The 17,026-nt window shown below is 44.2% G+C and overlaps 1 protein-coding gene across 1 annotated transcript in view; it reads left to right on the top strand.

Moving 5' to 3' along the window:
- Window positions 1-17,026, top strand: part of USH1C (USH1 protein network component harmonin) — a 697,039-nt gene that overhangs the window by 501,379 nt on the left and 178,634 nt on the right. The window contains exon 21 of the mRNA XM_086954146.1: window positions 11,089-11,202. Within this exon, the coding sequence (XP_086810272.1) occupies window positions 11,089-11,202 (114 nt within the window). The remainder of the gene's footprint in view (window positions 1-11,088; window positions 11,203-17,026) is intronic.

The raw sequence follows: 17,026 nt of genomic DNA, 5'->3' as shown, positions 1-17,026 counted from the left end.
ATGAGATAAGAACTCTATCATAGATGAAGATGACTTCTCTGAATCTTCCGGCAGACCAAAAATGCGTAGGTTAGATCTACGATTACGATCCTCCTGCTCGGTTAAGTCTCTGCGCAATGCCGCCATGGAGCGCTCCAAGTGGTTGAGGGATCTGGAGTGTTTTTGTACACTATCTTCTGCAGAACTGATTCGTGATTCAGACTCAGATACACGAAGAGAGAGGGCCTTAAAGTCATTCCTGATAGCAGCCACCTCCACTTGTAATAAATCTGTGTTTGTTTTCGTGGACTGCGCAATATCATGAACTTGATTGAGGCGCACTAAAATTGTGTCCAGCGTTGATGCAGCTTCTGACTGAGGAGGGTCAGGCGTAGGAGACAGTGACTTAAGCCTTTTTAACGACGTGCCCACGTCCTTTGAGTCTTTATTGGTCGAAGAACGCCCCATATTGGCAGCCATAAAGAAGCAGCCTCCAGAAAAAATGCACAACCACTTGAGGAAAAAGAGAGAGGAAAGAGTGCGCAGACTATACCATAAAAGATATAGATATAGCACACTAAAGTCAATGGGCGCTAAAATATGAACAGCGGCGGACTTATATGCAAGGCAGACAAGTAGCAGAAAATAACACAGCTACAAAAACGCAGGGGAGCACAATAATGAACTTGTGGGAAAAAGATTCATACCCACTTGAGAGAGCAGCCCTGAGAGAAATAACGCATGGAGAGCTTAATCCCATCCAAACAGCAAAGATACAGCATAAAAAAGAGAAAAAACGTTACCAATTGCAGGCATCACTGTGAAGACAAAAGGAAACATCCGCTACAAAATTGCAAGTTTGTAGCTCAGGCGGCGCTTCTGAGGAGAAGAGAGATTAGCGCGAAGAGCGGGAAAATGGCGTCCGCTCGTGAGGTAAACGAGCGCCTCTGAGGCAAATAGCAGAATACATGCAGCCGGGAGCCAAACGCACACAAAAACACCTTCAGGCAGCGCTCCTCATGTTCCGGTGCAGAATGGTGTCTTTTCCGCCGGCAAGGGCAGCTGGACACGGAGAAAGCAGCTCAACGGGCCAGACTTGCCACGGAGCTCAAGCGCGATCCGCCATACTGCAGCGGCGCGCAAGCCACGCCCCCTGCTTACCTTTCTGTTTTGAGATAATTTATAATCGTGAATAAAAAAATGCATATGTGTATTTCTAAGATCATGTAACTGTTGGATCTATACCTTAAAATGTGAATAGCAGATGCAGTGCATAGAAATTGTATAACAGGTCAGAAAAGTGGCTGACATTTAGATAATCGCCTGCTTTTGGGTAATTAGATTATAAAGTAGGACTTCCTACACCCAGCCTTCTCATTTTTATAGCATTATGAGACTCAGCAAACAACCACACAAACAGATCATGATATCTGCAATTAACAACCCAGTAAAGTCTGTCCAAAACTCCTACTTTGCCATTGCTTCTCAGGACAGCCTTACCCACTTAAGTGTCATTGACTTTAGCCCCGCACTAGATCAAAAAGGACAAGGGAGCCGAGTGAAGTTAGTAACTGACGAGAGGGCAGGTGTGCCCAAGCTCCCTATTATTAGCCCAATCACCTGTGAACCTAATAATTTCAAATTCAATCAACAGGAAACAAGTGAACAAACTATACCATAAGCAATAGAATTGCATCACTCCAGTTCTTGGTTTAACCTAATAACAAATCAGGGCAAAAACACAGATGGAGCAGGGTCCAAGATGTTTTGTCGATATGCATGGCAGGATCATTTCATTATTTAACTTTATTCAGTTTTTACAAACCAGTAAAGTACACAGAGCATACTAAAACAATGCAATAAAACAAATGCAAGATGCAATAGAAAGCTAACACATGATAGGACCGAAAGGAGAAAGAAGAGCACAATATTAGTTTATCACGTAGGACAAACAACAATACAGCCGCATACGGGGGCGGAGCCGGACCGGCGACCAAGATGGCCGCTCGGGGTCCCGGCTCCGCCGGCCTTCTTCCCTCACCGCCCGAACTGGCCGCTTGTCCCGCACATACTCGGAGTTCTTGTGCGTCGGAGGGGGCGCTGAGACGGGGCGTCTGACTTTGGGGAAATTCTGAGCTCTGGCAACGGAGATGTGGTCCTTTGCACAGTGCAGCCTGCCCGATGCCAGCAGCCGGGACCTCACGCTGCAGTGAATCCGGCCGCCAGTTGAATAACAGAGGCCACACGGACCCGGAAGATGCCGGCCGCCCGTCATGGAGGTCAGCCTGTCCCCCGACAGCTTATTCCCAGCGTGTGAACACCGGAGTCTGCTACCTATGGGATTGACCATCCCTCTATGCCGCCATCCCCCTCCCCCCCGCCCCCCCCCCCCCGAATGCACCTCATCGGAGACAGGACAGTGGGAATTGCTCTTTGTTTCTTTGGCGGTGCAGTGTTTGGTCTGATTGCACGAGCCCGTTATCCACGCTCCAGTGCACCGAAGCCGATGGAGGTAAAACGCTGCTAAGATATTTCTTGGGCTAAGGGGGCACAAATATGCCTTTCAGCGGGGAGTGAGGACGGCATTCGTGTGGTGCACTACTGTAGGGGCTCTGATGAACTACGCTTTTCTATCTGGCGGGGGCCGGCGACTTCGAAGCTTGTATGAGCTGCGACTATGTGGCAATTCCTATGGATGTGGCGCCTCGATGGGTACTAACTGGTCATGGCGATGGCTGTGTGGATTAACAACCGGGGGGTAGTGACTGCATACCCCATGTGTGCCGAAGGGTCACATTCTGTACGTGGTGTGAGGATGTTCCCGGTGGCTTTTGGACCGGATGACCAACTTGACACCGGCACCAGCTCTGTAAGTCCCTTTTTGTGAGGCACATGCAACAATTCCCCATGGAGGAGCCGCGGCCGGGGGTGGAGATGACTCCACGGTGGCTGAGATGCGACTGTGGTCTTTTAAGTGACTCCCTGGTAGTTTTGTTGGGATCTGCGAAAGAATAATTGGCTCTGTGTGTGAAGATGGACGGCAGCTGAGTGAACCGCGCCGTGGGACATCGCATTGACTCTGGTTTCTCCCGGTCTGGCTTGCGTGCTCCAGCTAGAACTTCTCTAGCCCGACCTTGTATTACATGAACGGTGTAATTTGTGAATCGAGTCTGGTGGGTCTGTGGGAGTCGAGGGCGCTCTGTGCGCCATTGTTGTTGTATGGGGAGATTTACATCTTCACCGTGTGGTTTGAGAATACTGAGCGACTACTACTATCCTGTTTATGTGGGTGCTCCCGATGTTATGGCTCTTTTTCGGTAATAGTTGAAACACTGTGTGGCGGTGGGGGGGGGGGGTCGGGGAACAAGCAACGGGAACCCCCCACATAATTTCTTCTCCTATCGTGGGGTATTGGTTAACTTCTTTCCTTTCTCCTCTTTCTTTCTTTACCTTTGAGTGTGTTATAGTCTTTCTCTCTTTCTCTTATTCTCTCTTCTATATTTCGGGTTCATATACCGGGCGACAGGCACGCTGCTAGGGGGGTAGGCCGTAGCCATATGCAGGGGTGCAGAGTGGGGGGATGGGGGAGGGGTGTTGTTGTTTTTCTTCCTTTCTTTTTCGTTTCTATGGCCTTCTTTATTTTTGTTGCTCTTGGCTTGTCTTTCCTTTTCTCCTCTCTCTCCTTTTTCTTGTGATCTGCCTGGAGATAATTCTCCGCATGCTCTTCTTATTTCAGACAATGAGGGTGGATTTTTAAATGCTCTGCTTACTACGGTCCGGAACTGTTTTGGTGGGAGAACCGCACTGCTTATTGATATCCTGTTTATGTATTGGAACGCAAACTCCTTACCTACAGTATTCCTGACTGTGAATATCCTGCCTATTGAATATCCCTTGATTTGTTATGTCTTAAGTGTAATGCTACAGATCCTGTTTTTTCTATTTTCAACTAAAAAGAAACCTTCTTTAATCAGGTTACCTTATGGTAATAATGCTCTCCTGTGTTACAACCGAGTATTTGAGGAGCGGATCCTTGGACTGCAATGGACTAATCATTTGTTTTAACCGCTTCTGTCTTGATGGCTGACCATGGTGGTCTGAAATGCGTTTGATTGTAACTGACTAAAGTACCAATAAAGGTTTACCAAAAAAAAAAAAAAAATACTGCAGCATACGAAGCCTAAAGTGCAAGTGCATAAGCAAAATACAAGAAAATGCAATATCAATATAACTTAAGAAGAATGCATTAAAAGACTTACTCGTTTATACCATTTACTTTGGAGCTACTCCACACAGCAAATACAGCAAATGGGTCTTCCCCTTTCTTGAAAGCCAGCAATGCGGAGAACGATCTAAAAGGCCCAGCTTTTGACAAGCCAGAACGATCCGTTTAGAGTGACTTACTGAATATGCTGGACAGAAAAAGAGAGCAATGATCCTCAGTCTCATCATAACAAAAGCACACACCGCACACTGCAGGGTTCCCAATGTTACCCAACCAAGTACTTGTAAATTCTGCAAGGTGGTGAATTCCATAGCGAACATTTAGGGAAAGAGAACTCGCCAACGTCCAGCAAATGATCTAAAAAGTTTTCATACCAGAAAGATACTTTAGAAGTAAAGAAAGATGGCAGGATCACATCTGGAGAGCACAGAGGCGGTCTACAGTGCTGATGCTTTGACATTTTTTGGCTATTGTCTTAATGTTCAAGTGGTACATCAGGAGCATTGCTGGGGTCGTGTGGAGTCTATTATGAAGCGTAGTTTACATTTCTTGGGTTGCTTGGATCTCTGAAGACGGCTTGGGGCAACCAATTGATTTATTTCAGTGGAGCAGTGCCAATTCCATCGCTTACATCAGGAGGTACCTGGCACTTGCCGCCAAGGGACTGTGTGTGTGCCGTGTTGGGGTTGCATGTGAGCACTCCACGTGGGCAGCTGCAAGTCTGCCATTAAGCCACTGCCACATCACTCACAGAACACTTCGGTATAAGTAAGTTATAGTCAAAGCCAGCTTAAAACAGTACCAGCTTGAACATCAAAGTTCTGCCTGTTTCTTAGGAGTGTCACAAATGCTTCTTTAAATTGTCACATGATGCTGATAGTTTAACCAAATTTAGATGAAGGGTCACTCTATTTGTGGTAGGGGAGATTCATAATAAACCTGGCAGGATGGTAGGACCAGTTTACTTATGCCTGCAGCATGAATCAAAAAACGAAGCATAGGCCTGCTCACACCATGTAAATAGTGGAGTGAACTGTAGGCATTGTTTAAACATGACTTGAGCCAATCAAGGGTTCACAGTAAGGAATTTCTGGGGGAAATCTGTAATCCCCCTCAGTAATAATGCAGACTGCTTGCTGTTTGTAGAGAATCCAAGACGTCACGGGAGACACGTGACGTGTGAAGGTAACAGATGGTAAGGTTCCGTGCAAATCTTTATGTTCAGAGAAAAAACAGATATTAGTGCCGATATTTGAGGAGTGAGTGAAAATGATGGCACAAATCTGAAATCTCAGTTTTCTAAAAGTCCCCACATTCAGTAAGCCAGAGATAATCAAGAAACAGAAAATTTTCTGAAGCAATCCATAACAGGATTGCGCAAATATGCTCCTGAGAATCACTCATCATTACAATATCTTCAAAACTAACTTAGATAGAAAGGTCTTGTTTGCTGAACCCACAATCTTAGATTGATCGAATATCTGACAGTGAAACATATCACTTGAAAAAAATCCATAATGACCATTGATTGGAGATCACATTCATGATGCGCATGGCAGCTTCAAAATTATTTTGAAATACTTATGCCAGCAGATGATGTCAGCCTTTTTGCTTTCAATAGAAAGGTCTTCATGCTACTTTGAATTAGCCCTCATCCCCCTATTGATTAATATATATGCATTAGTTAGAGGCACAGGTGCAAATACTTGACTAGCACACTTAGGTTTGCGGTTTTTAAGCCTGTTGACCGATTCTGCGCTTCCATATTGGCAGATACAATTATACACTGTCAAATACTGTCAAATACACTTTATTCGATTGTTAAAATCATAAAAGGTATAAAAGTTAAAATATACATATATTTCAAATCAGGATGACACATAATAAAACAGATTAGCAGCAACGATTATAAAAATTGCTAGGTACATTTGATTATAAAAATGTCATTTCACAGAGTGAAAACAGACCAGCTCAATGTTAATATAGTCATGTTCTTGTTATGCGAGATTTCGATCTTGTTGCAGCTACCAAGAAATTAGCAACGCTAAATATAACGTAAGTGCTGCCTAGGAGCTGAAGATAAATTACAGCAGGCCTTACCTGGGTAAAGCCTTACTTTCTTAAAATAGGTAACACAAATTTAGCCCTTTCCACAGTGAAAAACCTGCAAAACATAGTAAAGTGCATTGTGTTTTGTACAGATCTATTATCACATTTACAAAATGGGGCTGCCTCCGGTTTCGCCCATTTAGGGTAACTGCCCAACTGCTAGTGAATTAGGTTAAAACGGAACTTGGTCAACAGGAACCTATGGAACGGTTTGGTGACAATGGCAAGATATGGTTCCATTAAGGGAGAATGTAGAAGCAAGTAATGTGAACTAACAGTTGGCTTCTTCAGTTCCCTTTCCTCCCGTGCCAGTCTGGCCCCCTCCATGTATTGTTTTTTAATCATACCAATATCCTTCCTCCTAATGCAAGAAGGTGAATAAAAAAGTTCCGGGTGACCCATCTCCACTAAAGATCTTTTCATGTATTCCATATACAATTATACTGTTCCTTTCTCGAGCCCTATTTATCATATCTAGACTGTTCTTATTTTATTAAACGTCTACATACACTCTCTGTGACCAATGAGCCACCAATATCTGCTTCTCGTAATGCGTATATTTACTTATACTTTCAGATTTCTCTAACCACTTATTTGTTGTACAATCCTTTCCGACCATAAAACAACAAATGAGCTAGAACTGATAAACGATAAATGTTTTAAGTTGATCAACACATTAGCTCTTACCTCTATAGTCCAGAACGAGGCCTCCGAGATGTCAGCTATTCACAGGCGCCAGATCCCAGGAGTTACACGTTTTTTGGTCCTGCTTTGAATAAAGGACATCATGTGCCCAGGTGGCATCTGTGTAGCAGTCTTCAGAGTAGTGTGTGCCGAGGACAACCACTTCTCCTATCAATCTCAAATGCATCAGATATTCTTGATGTTACTCACCATTTTCCAATTTATTTTGAAAACTGATTGTGGAAAAGTAGCTAACAGTCGACAGTAAAACGCTTGTGTTTTTATTTAATTGATGTTTCATTTACAAAAAATCTTTATGTAACCATCAGTAGGTACATTGCAAAGTAATCCCCCAGTTGAATTTCCTGTAATTAAAAGCTGAATATCTGAAATGTGTCATTGTCTGTATAATGCAGTGCCTGCGAGCATCAGAGAGTCAATTATAGGCTTCTTCGATCTTGACTGCCTCAGGAGACCTATAATTCATTATAATCAGCTTATCATTCGCGTGTGCAATCAGTAAACACAATTACAGAAAGTAGTGATTTATGGGATAAGTACGATTTCAAAGCGAAATACGATGCCTCGGTAAGTTACTTTTTTAAATTTGGTACTCATTCACCATTACTATTTATCTCCACACTACTGACTCTCGAAAGATATACTTACCTCTGGTACAGTGTCCATTCTATGTCTTCACTTAGCCCCAGAAGGCCTGACTCAGCTGAACCACCTCTATCGCCCAAGAGAATTCAGTCTGGAGTAATTATTGGACAGAGTTCCGATCATGTCAGTTATTCAGGTGTGTCTGAAGTGAATTTTACTATGTAAGCATTTATTTTCAAGCCCTGATACCCAATGTAACGTTATTAACCAGTCTTTATGCGGGGATGGCACTATAGTCCAGTTTTTTGATATCTCATATCGGCCAGGAATATTATAAAGATAACAACTTTTTATGATTTCTACTTTGATATTTGAAATACCCTTTATCAATTAATCCAAATATTATATTCGCTGGGATCACCTTAATCTCTTGAATTTCAGAGATTCTCTTGCCTACGCAGTTCTAATAGTTTGGGTAACTCACATGCATGTCATCGCTTGTAATTGGTCGCATTTTAAACATCTCCCTTCAGTTTGCTTTGACATCTCGGCAGTCTTCATGAGAGAACAGTATATCCTGAGGAGAGTTGAAAAATGGTTTCTTCTGAGTGAAGCAAAGTTTACTGTGGTGTATAATGTGCTTAGAGATACTTGCCATTAGTAGTCAAACTCAATTGTTAAGTCTTCTTCACAGATATTGTAGGGTGCACTCCGTGCGATGTTGGCTGCATCACGTAGCCCCGTGTAACATATTGAAATATTCTTTTGGTTGCAACATTTTGTAGTTGTAGTTTAGTCTTAGATGAGGCTGCCAACGTGCATTTTTGTTTCGAGCTCCATGATGCAAGTGGTGAACAGCCCAGTCCGAACAGCCTAACTTGTACTTTTTCTAGAGTGCCCAGGTGAGCAGCTTTCCATCTTTTATGAGTTGCCCCGCCCTTACTATGCCTTCTTTTTTAAGCAGTATACTCAAGTATTCTTTTCAGAACTCTGGTGTGCAGGGCGATTCCTAAATCATTGCCAAGTTGTCATATTATGAGTCCCTCAAATGGCTACTGATTGCATATCATAATCTAGCAGCTGCATTCAGTACTTTTCACACAATCTTTTTAAAGTATTTTGGGGTAGCAATTTATATGGCAAATGTGTTCCACAAATGCAATCCAATATTTCCTGGAGCCTAAGCCCCACCTTAAAACTAGCTGGGCAAGATATTACTTTGCTACCGCTCTTTAATTGGAAGGCCCAGCAATATTGTTAGAAGTTTTGTAATCCTAATCCTCCTGTAGATAGGCTTTTCATTAATTTCTTCCAAGAAAGCCATAGTTCCAAATAAAGTCATATATATTCATCTAGCAGACGTAGAGATAACTATATATCACAATTCTATAGAAGTAATGTAGTCTTCAATCGTATTTTCTTCAATCTTGTTTTTAACAAATTGTTTATTGTAATCTTCACACTAGCCTTCACAGTAGCCATAGCCATCTAAAGCTATTCATCTTACTTTGGTGTTTCTGTATTTCTTTCTTCTTGAGTTTCCGTAAGATACCATTAAATAGATATTTTACATTCGGGAGAAATGGCATCTTGATGAGTTTAGCTGGAAAATATATAGTTGGTGAAATGTTTTTCCATCACATATTAGTCATACCTATCTATAAACCGCACTTCTCGGATTGTTCTCTGGGATATTGACAATTTCCTGTGTGATGTATATCCCTATTTCATGTTGAATATGGCTATCAATCACTCAATCAGGTCAATCAAGTAGTACTTGTATAGCGCGGCTAATCTTCAGCAGCAGACTGGACTATGGCAACGCCCTCTATGCTGGAAACCATGGCCAAACTCCAGAAAAAATGTCAATGTATACAGAACGCCTCTGCACGCCGCGTCCTCGACATCCCCTGCCACTCCCACATCACTGGCCACCTGAAGGACCTGCACTGGCACCCCGTCAACAAGAGGATCACCTTCAAGCTCCTCATTCATGCTCACAAAGCACTCCACAACACAGGACCAGCATACCTCAACAACCGTTTTGCCTTCTACACCCGAATCGGCAGCTCCGATGTGCCAACCTCGCCCTCGCCACCATCCCACGCATACACAGAACCACCACCGGCAGCAGATCCTTCTCGTACCTCTCCGCCAAGACGTGGAACACCCTCCCCACCCATCTGCATCAGGCCCAGGACCTACAGTGGCTTTGCAAGTGCAGAGTGAACCCTAATGCAAGCAATAAAATTGGGCCTCTCGCCCCCTATTTAGCTGAAGGTGGCCCCTTGTACCTCTGAGTCACAGTGCCGCTGGACCTGCTGCACTATTGATTGCTATGCCCCAGCTGGCTTTTCCTGCACAGTGCTGTTGCGGTTCCCGCCCCATCATGGTTTTGTTATGTGGTCCTTTCAAATATTTATTTTTCGCATTTGAACGGGTATCAATGAATGAAATCATTTTTCAGAAGTCCAGTAGATAGCTTTTCCTGGAGGATATATTCTCGCTGCTGCTGATGAAAGCTGCAATTGTCACAAACAGGCCAAGTATCTGTCAACGGAAGCATCTGACTGAAATAAAACATTGTTAAAGCTACACTTAGCATCCCTTTACTTTTAAAAGTGGTTTAGTGGTCGTTAAAAATTAATTACTGCTACTACACCCTCATGTCACATTTATAATTTTCTCAGTCCTCTAGAACGCGGCCGATAGGTTCTCCTATTTCATCTTTAAAGAAGCGGTTTTGTGCCAGGGCAGGCTGAGGCGTTTTAAGGCCTGGGTAAAATGGACACTCTCCTGGCTCCTCCGCTCCCACACTTTCTGGGATCCCCTGGGAAAGTGAACTTTTTCTCGAGATCATTAGTTGTATTTCTGCATCTCAACCTTAAATATATATTTCAATTCTTTGGGTATCATAGGGCTTGAATTAGTAGAAACTGAATAAAATCTGGCTTTTGACAAAAGACAGCGAAATGCTGTCTGCAAACAAGATCTAAAAATAATGTTAGCTGTTAAATTGTTCTTGTCATTCATAATAGTGGTGTTAGAAATTTCCAAAAGCTACTTTTGTTATCCTCTTTGAGGCATTTAAAAAAATATTCTGCACCTACATGGCTTTGGAAAAAAGTAAAAATTACTTTCGCAAAATGTAGCATAGGAGTGAAAAGACAACATCAAAGCTCACTTCTTTTGTGATAAAATTCACCTCAGAAAATAGGCTGGCGTTATGTATTAAGAAACTTTCTTTTTTTGCGATAAATTTCACCTTAGGTGAAGTTTGTCCACTTTACCAAAGGTCGCCAATGAAATTATGATTTTGCGTAATCCTGATTTATATTATATGTATTGGATTGTTAATTTAGGCTTACTGGTAGACTTTTGGCGATGTTGTGTGAATCACCTTCAGTTGTTTATGCAGTTATGCATGTCATGATTTGTCTTTGTACTAACATCCTCTGTCGTTTTGTATAATTAAACCTTCATAGCAATTTGCTCCAAGTCCTCCTACCCAACGTCGACCACTTGTAATGTCTAAGCCAGTCATGCTGCCCCCTGACCCTAATTTCACGCTTAAACCAGCAATGAAACCAGACAATCTGGTAAGATATGTGCATTTTTACAGTCTCTGTGTGCTTTGAAGGGTGCCGTGAAGGTGTGAATATTGTTCTTGACAATCTACTGATAAAGGTTTATTTTACAAGACGATCTACAAAAACTGTATAGTTTTTAAGCGGGGGTTTTCTGTACAAAATGTGCCTTTCCTGTGTAATAAATGTATTATTCTTTATCTAATCAGTCACTAATATGTTCCAATGGGATTATAGTGTATTAAGACCTCTACCCCGCAAGGTAGGTAAATGTTTCATCTTCCTGAACAATATTGGACTAATAAAGTCCCATATTGCAGACCCTGCTGTGACAGCTTTACAAATGCTGCTGGTATTGCAAAGTGGTACTCATAGTCCGTTCTGTAACTAAGCCTAGGCTGAGTTTGCGGAGTTCCGCTGAACTCAGCTAAGTGCAAAAAAACTCTGCCGCGCTATGCGGAGCTCCGCAAGTAGCAGAGTGCGTTAGATAAATACCATTCATGGTTATTTTCAGTGCCAGGTGCTTGTCCGCACTGTGCAATCATCGCGAACGGCACCATGCACAACGCAAGTGGGTGCTGCTTTCCTTCTGATGCTCAAGGAGATTTTTTACTCAAGCAGCAGCTTTCTTAACGCAATCATATGGTTTCTCAATGTGAGAGGCCCTGAGCAATCGCGACCACTCGCAATGAGAAATCCGACCGCCCGCATGAGAAAACTCGCCAGAAGGTTGATTTTCCACGCTCGCGCTCGCTAACTTGATGTTGACAATTGCGAATGAGGGAAAATCTCTCTGGGAGGTGGACTTTCCTCACTCGCGCTCGCCAATTTGATGTTGACGAACGGCGAGCGAAGAAAAAAACACAGCAAGCTCGGCGTAACATGGAGTGTGGAAAATTCTGCAAACTCCGCAAGCGGAGCAGAGTTCACCGCCCAGACTTATCTGTAGCACCAGCTGCCATGTTAGGGGTCCTCTCACAGAGGAGATTTCTTTGGAATGTTCCAAATGCAGATTGCAGAAAAGGTTGACGTAGTTACTGCATGGAGCACACAGAGAGACAGGAAAGAGCACGTCTCTCTGAGACGGCAGCTGGTATCAGGAAGCACACTGTCACAGTGCATTTGTATCTGGTTGAGTGCACTGTATGTAATGTAAAATGACTGTTGGTTTTATTCTGCACCATATTCCGACACATTGTGCCTATGTCGTTCGTTCTGCATCTGGTTCATTCCTTCATGTGCAGGCTTTTATACCCATCTACTAGGAGACAATTACATAATGCCTTACTATAGCTCCAGGTATCCCTTCTGTTATGAAGATCTTCTGGGCTACTATACGCTATTGTGCCTCCGTCCTCGCAGCTATCAACCTCAGAGTTGCCCTAAATTAAGCCACTAGGACGTAAGAGGCCATCTCAGAATACGTAGTTTGTAACATACAGAACAAGGTCTGACACCCAAGACTGCCTCTTAAAATCAGTGTGCAAAGATTGTTCAACACTTCCGCAGAGCTGAAGTAATCCACTGAACATGCCTGACTATTTATATATGATAGTGTACAGTTTGTTGGTAATAATAATCTATAAACTTTTAGCGCAAAGTAACCTTCCCGCAAAAGTGAAGTTGGTCACATTAGTCATATTGGCAAGTGATGGCGCTATGACCTTCTGAAGTGCAGAAACATGAACAGTCTGTAGGGAACATGCAAAAGTGATCCATGGCAGTGGTTGAGAGTAAACACAAAGGAATCCTATGGGAAAGGTTCTGCCATAGAGGATGCTGGCTTCAAAAGTTAAGTCATAAGTATGTTTTTGGGTACTCAGATGCCTGATGATATGGCCAAAATGTGTGAATTTCCTGTGTCAAAAATAATTTGTTAGACGATCTAGGAAAAGTACAACTATGTCTGGGGCTAGCTGTTCCCTCTTGTGCCTGGTACAACTGCACTGCCACCTCTACACAGCATATAAAGTACATCAGTAGCAGGCTGCGAGAAAGACAGCATCATGGCGACTGTTCCTTCTCGGCAAAGTCAAGCAAGCCTAGCTGATATGGGGCGATACCCCGAAACCGGTCCGAGGATGCTTATTTCCAGTCCAGGGAGGACCGGGCTTGGCAGTTCAGCCTGAACTGTTCCTATGGGGAGCAGGGTGAAGACTGATTTGCATATGGCTGAATTTAAACGATAAGGGCATGGGGAGCAAAAAAACTATGGGTTTAGGCACAGATTTGTGTACTGGGGAGAATGTTTTAAATTACTCAGCATTCTCTCCATCAATTGTTCTTTTTGCCTTTTTCACCCCGAGTGGTACAGGTATGTCCAGATGTGGGTTCCAGGCTCTCCATGCCACTAGAGTCAGGTCAGCCTGTGATGCCCTGAAACCGGTCCCAGGATGCTTGTTTCCAGTTCAAGGAGGACCTGGCCTGTCAGTTCGGTCTTGACTGTTCCCATGGGGAGCACGGTCAAGACTGATTTGCATTTGGCGGGGTTTAAACTGGAATGGCATGGGGAGCAAAATAAGGATGGATTTAGGCACAGATCTCTGTTCTGGGTTGAATGTATGACATTGTTCTGCATTCTGTCCATCAGTTCTTTTTGCAAGGGTTTTCAAGCCTTCAGTAAATTATGGTTCGCCTAACTCGGAATCTTTCCTGGAGCCTTAATTGCTGTAATTATACATTTTTTAAAAATACGTGGGATGTCGGGGTAATAGAGAATAAACTGGTCTAATACCTGTATAATCACTGGATGCAAATCATACAGGTAGGGGAAGTGGGGCAGATTGGGGCAACAACACACCATAGGAATGCACTAATATATGATCAGTAAAGATAGGCTTCAGCATTAAAGACCCATCACAAGAGGGAAGGAAGAAGATGGGAAGGGGTGGGATCTACTTGCATTGTAATGAACAATGCTCTGCTGATATACAATTGTGGTGTCTACGCACTCCTGGTTTGTCAAATAATAAAATAATAAAAATAAATGTAAAAAAAACCTAAAAAAACCCACATCTATCCTTTTTCTCTGGTCCAAGAAGGATGCAAAATAAAAACACCATAGACATAATCTACCTTAGGTGGCATCTAGCTAAACGAGGTACCATTTCACACCACTCTGGTTTACTAAGGAGAGGACACCATCAGCAGCTGAAAAGTCCTACGTGGAATGTTTGTTAGGCCGGCATGATTTCACTTAATTCACACATTTTTTATAACGTGCAAAGTTATAGCCATTTCGCTTAATGTGCAATTTCACATTCATTTTGCCCATTGGAAACTGGTTCCAGGAAAAATTGTCTAGCTAAGGGACATTTTCTCCTCGCACAAGACATTTTCTCCTTAAAGTTTTCTGCTGCTGATATCTCCCATTACATTTTTTTAATAAGAACTTCGAGTCCATCAAGCGAGCTCGTGGCCAAAATATTGTAATAAATGCGTAGATCATCTTCGTAACCTGCACGATCAGTATAACAAATGTGAATTCTTTCATTGCCATAAATGGAAGATCATTGTAGGTTACCATTGTCACGTTTTCATCAGCTAGCTGTTTTAGTTTTTTAAGGCGTTAAATTTCTCTGGTGCATAAGTGGTTAACGATTAAATATTGCATGGTTGCATATTATTGTTTTTTTGTGGTATTTTTAACGTATATTTCTATGAAAAATCAACGAAAGCTATTATTGCGAGTAAAATTATTTGAATATCTAAATATTTACGTTTTGATATATCTCCTGATTTTTTTGCTACTAATGGACTACTTTGTTTTAATATGAGTGAAAACGAACCACAGTTGAATTTTAGTCTGTAATATTTAAAGTCCAGTTGGTAACTGCTGTGCCAAAGCAGCTTCATTGCTGGATCACATACGTCGGCACAACTGCAATAATGTCCTATTACTTACCGGTAATCTTCATTACTCCGGGTCCCGTTGTCCTCGTCCCCTTCATACTTACAAATGAGATAACCTATCTCCCAGACAGAAAAAAGAAAAGCAGGAATGCTGGTACATCCCTCCCCCTCCTCCCTACTGGGAGTATATAAGGGTACAGTACCCAGCATGCCTCCTGAACCACCAAGCCCAAGATGAGGGCCGGAAGGCCCGGGAGGGAGGGATGGTATGAAGGGGACGAGGACAACGGGATCCGGAGTAATGAAGATTACCGGTAAGTAATAGGACATTACCCCCAGGTCCCTCCTGGGGGTAATGTCAAACAGGGAGTCAGAAAGCCGAAAGGCACGGGTCCGATCAACATAGACATGCAAAGCCCGGCAAACATCCAGCAAGGACCAAGGAAGGTTGTCCTCGTCCACCTGAGCTGATCCAAAGCCGGCAGGACCAGCTCCTGAGAGCGATGGAATTGGGAGGAAACCTTAGGAACAAAGGAGGAATCCAAACAAAGGACCACACCATCAGCAGAAAAGGACAGAAAAGACTCCCGAGCCATCAAAGCACCCAGCTCCCCCAGGCGACGAGCAGAAGTGATAGCCACCAAAAAAACAACCTTGAAGGTGACAAACTTCATGTCAACCTCCTCCAAAGGCTCAAAGGGAGCAGCAACCAAAACCCTCAAAACCAAGGGAAGATCCCAGAGAGGAAAAGAAGGACGCACCACAGGGAGGGAATGCGCAAAACTGCGCAACAAACGAGAAACCAAACCATCCACATCAGGCAGATTCCCCCAAGGGGCCTGAAAAGCCCTGATAGCAGCCTACTGAGTCCGGTGAGTAGAGACAGACAAACGCTTCTCGAACCCATCCCAAAGGAACTGCAGAACATCCAGCAAAGGACAAACCAAGGGTGACAACGCCAGGCCAAGACACCAACGCTCAAAGTTACCCCAATGCCTACCATAGGACTGAAGGGTGGAAGGTTTCCGAGACCGCTGAATAGCCAAGGCTTAATGCTCCGGGAGACCCCTATTCCGCCACCTTTGCCTCTCAACCGCCAAACCGATAGCCGAAGCCACCGCAGGGGCAACATCGGAGAGGACCACAACGGAGAAGGAGGGAAGGGGAAGAACCATGGAGCCTGAACAGCCAACAGCATCAGAGTGGGAAACCAAGACCTGCGGGGCCAGAAAGGCCCACCACCGCCACCTCCCGATTCTCCATCAGCAGCCGAGACAGAAAGCGGGTAATCAGAACCAGAGGAGAAAAGGCGTAAAGCAGGCAGGAAGGCCAAGGAAGGGACAGGGCATCCACCCCTCAAGACCCCTCCTGAGGAATCCGGGAGGAGAACCGGGGAAGCTGCGCATTGAGCCGGGAAGCAAAGAGTTCCAGAAAGGGAAGACCAAACCTCACGCACACCTGATGAAAGACCACCGGGGTCAAGGCCAACTCCAGGGAGGCAGGAAAAAAATGACTGAGTACATCCACCACCCCATTGTCCACCCCCCAGACATGTACAGCCGCCAGGGACAGAAGATGGCACTCCGCCCAGCAAAACAAGGGGGACACCACCGCGTTCAGGGACCGAGAACGGATACCGCCCTGGTGATTTAAGTAGTCCACCGTCACCGAGTTGTCCGAGCGAACCAACACATGCTGGCCCATCAGAAGGAGCCGAAACCCCCAGACAGCCCGACACACAGCAGACAACTCCTGCCAGTTCGAAGACTGACGCCTTCCAGGAGGGACCAACGACCCTGAAGGCACTCCGCCCCAAAGTCGCCCCCCAGCCCAGAGCGCTGGCATCCGCCGTGAGGACCACCGGAGGAGGAGCCTGCAGAGGCAAGCCCTTGTCCAAATTGGACGACAGAGACCACCAACGCAGGGCAGGAAGGATCGACAGGGACACAGGAACCAAAGGGAGAAGTCCCCCGACAAGGGATAC

The sequence above is a fragment of the Lissotriton vulgaris genome, chromosome 2_1 (genome assembly GCF_964263255.1).
Source record: "Lissotriton vulgaris chromosome 2_1, aLisVul1.2, whole genome shotgun sequence".
Lineage (NCBI taxonomy): Eukaryota > Metazoa > Chordata > Amphibia > Caudata > Salamandridae > Lissotriton > Lissotriton vulgaris.
The sequence above is the reverse complement of the archived record's forward strand: the minus strand, read 5'-3'. Positions and strand labels throughout refer to the sequence as shown.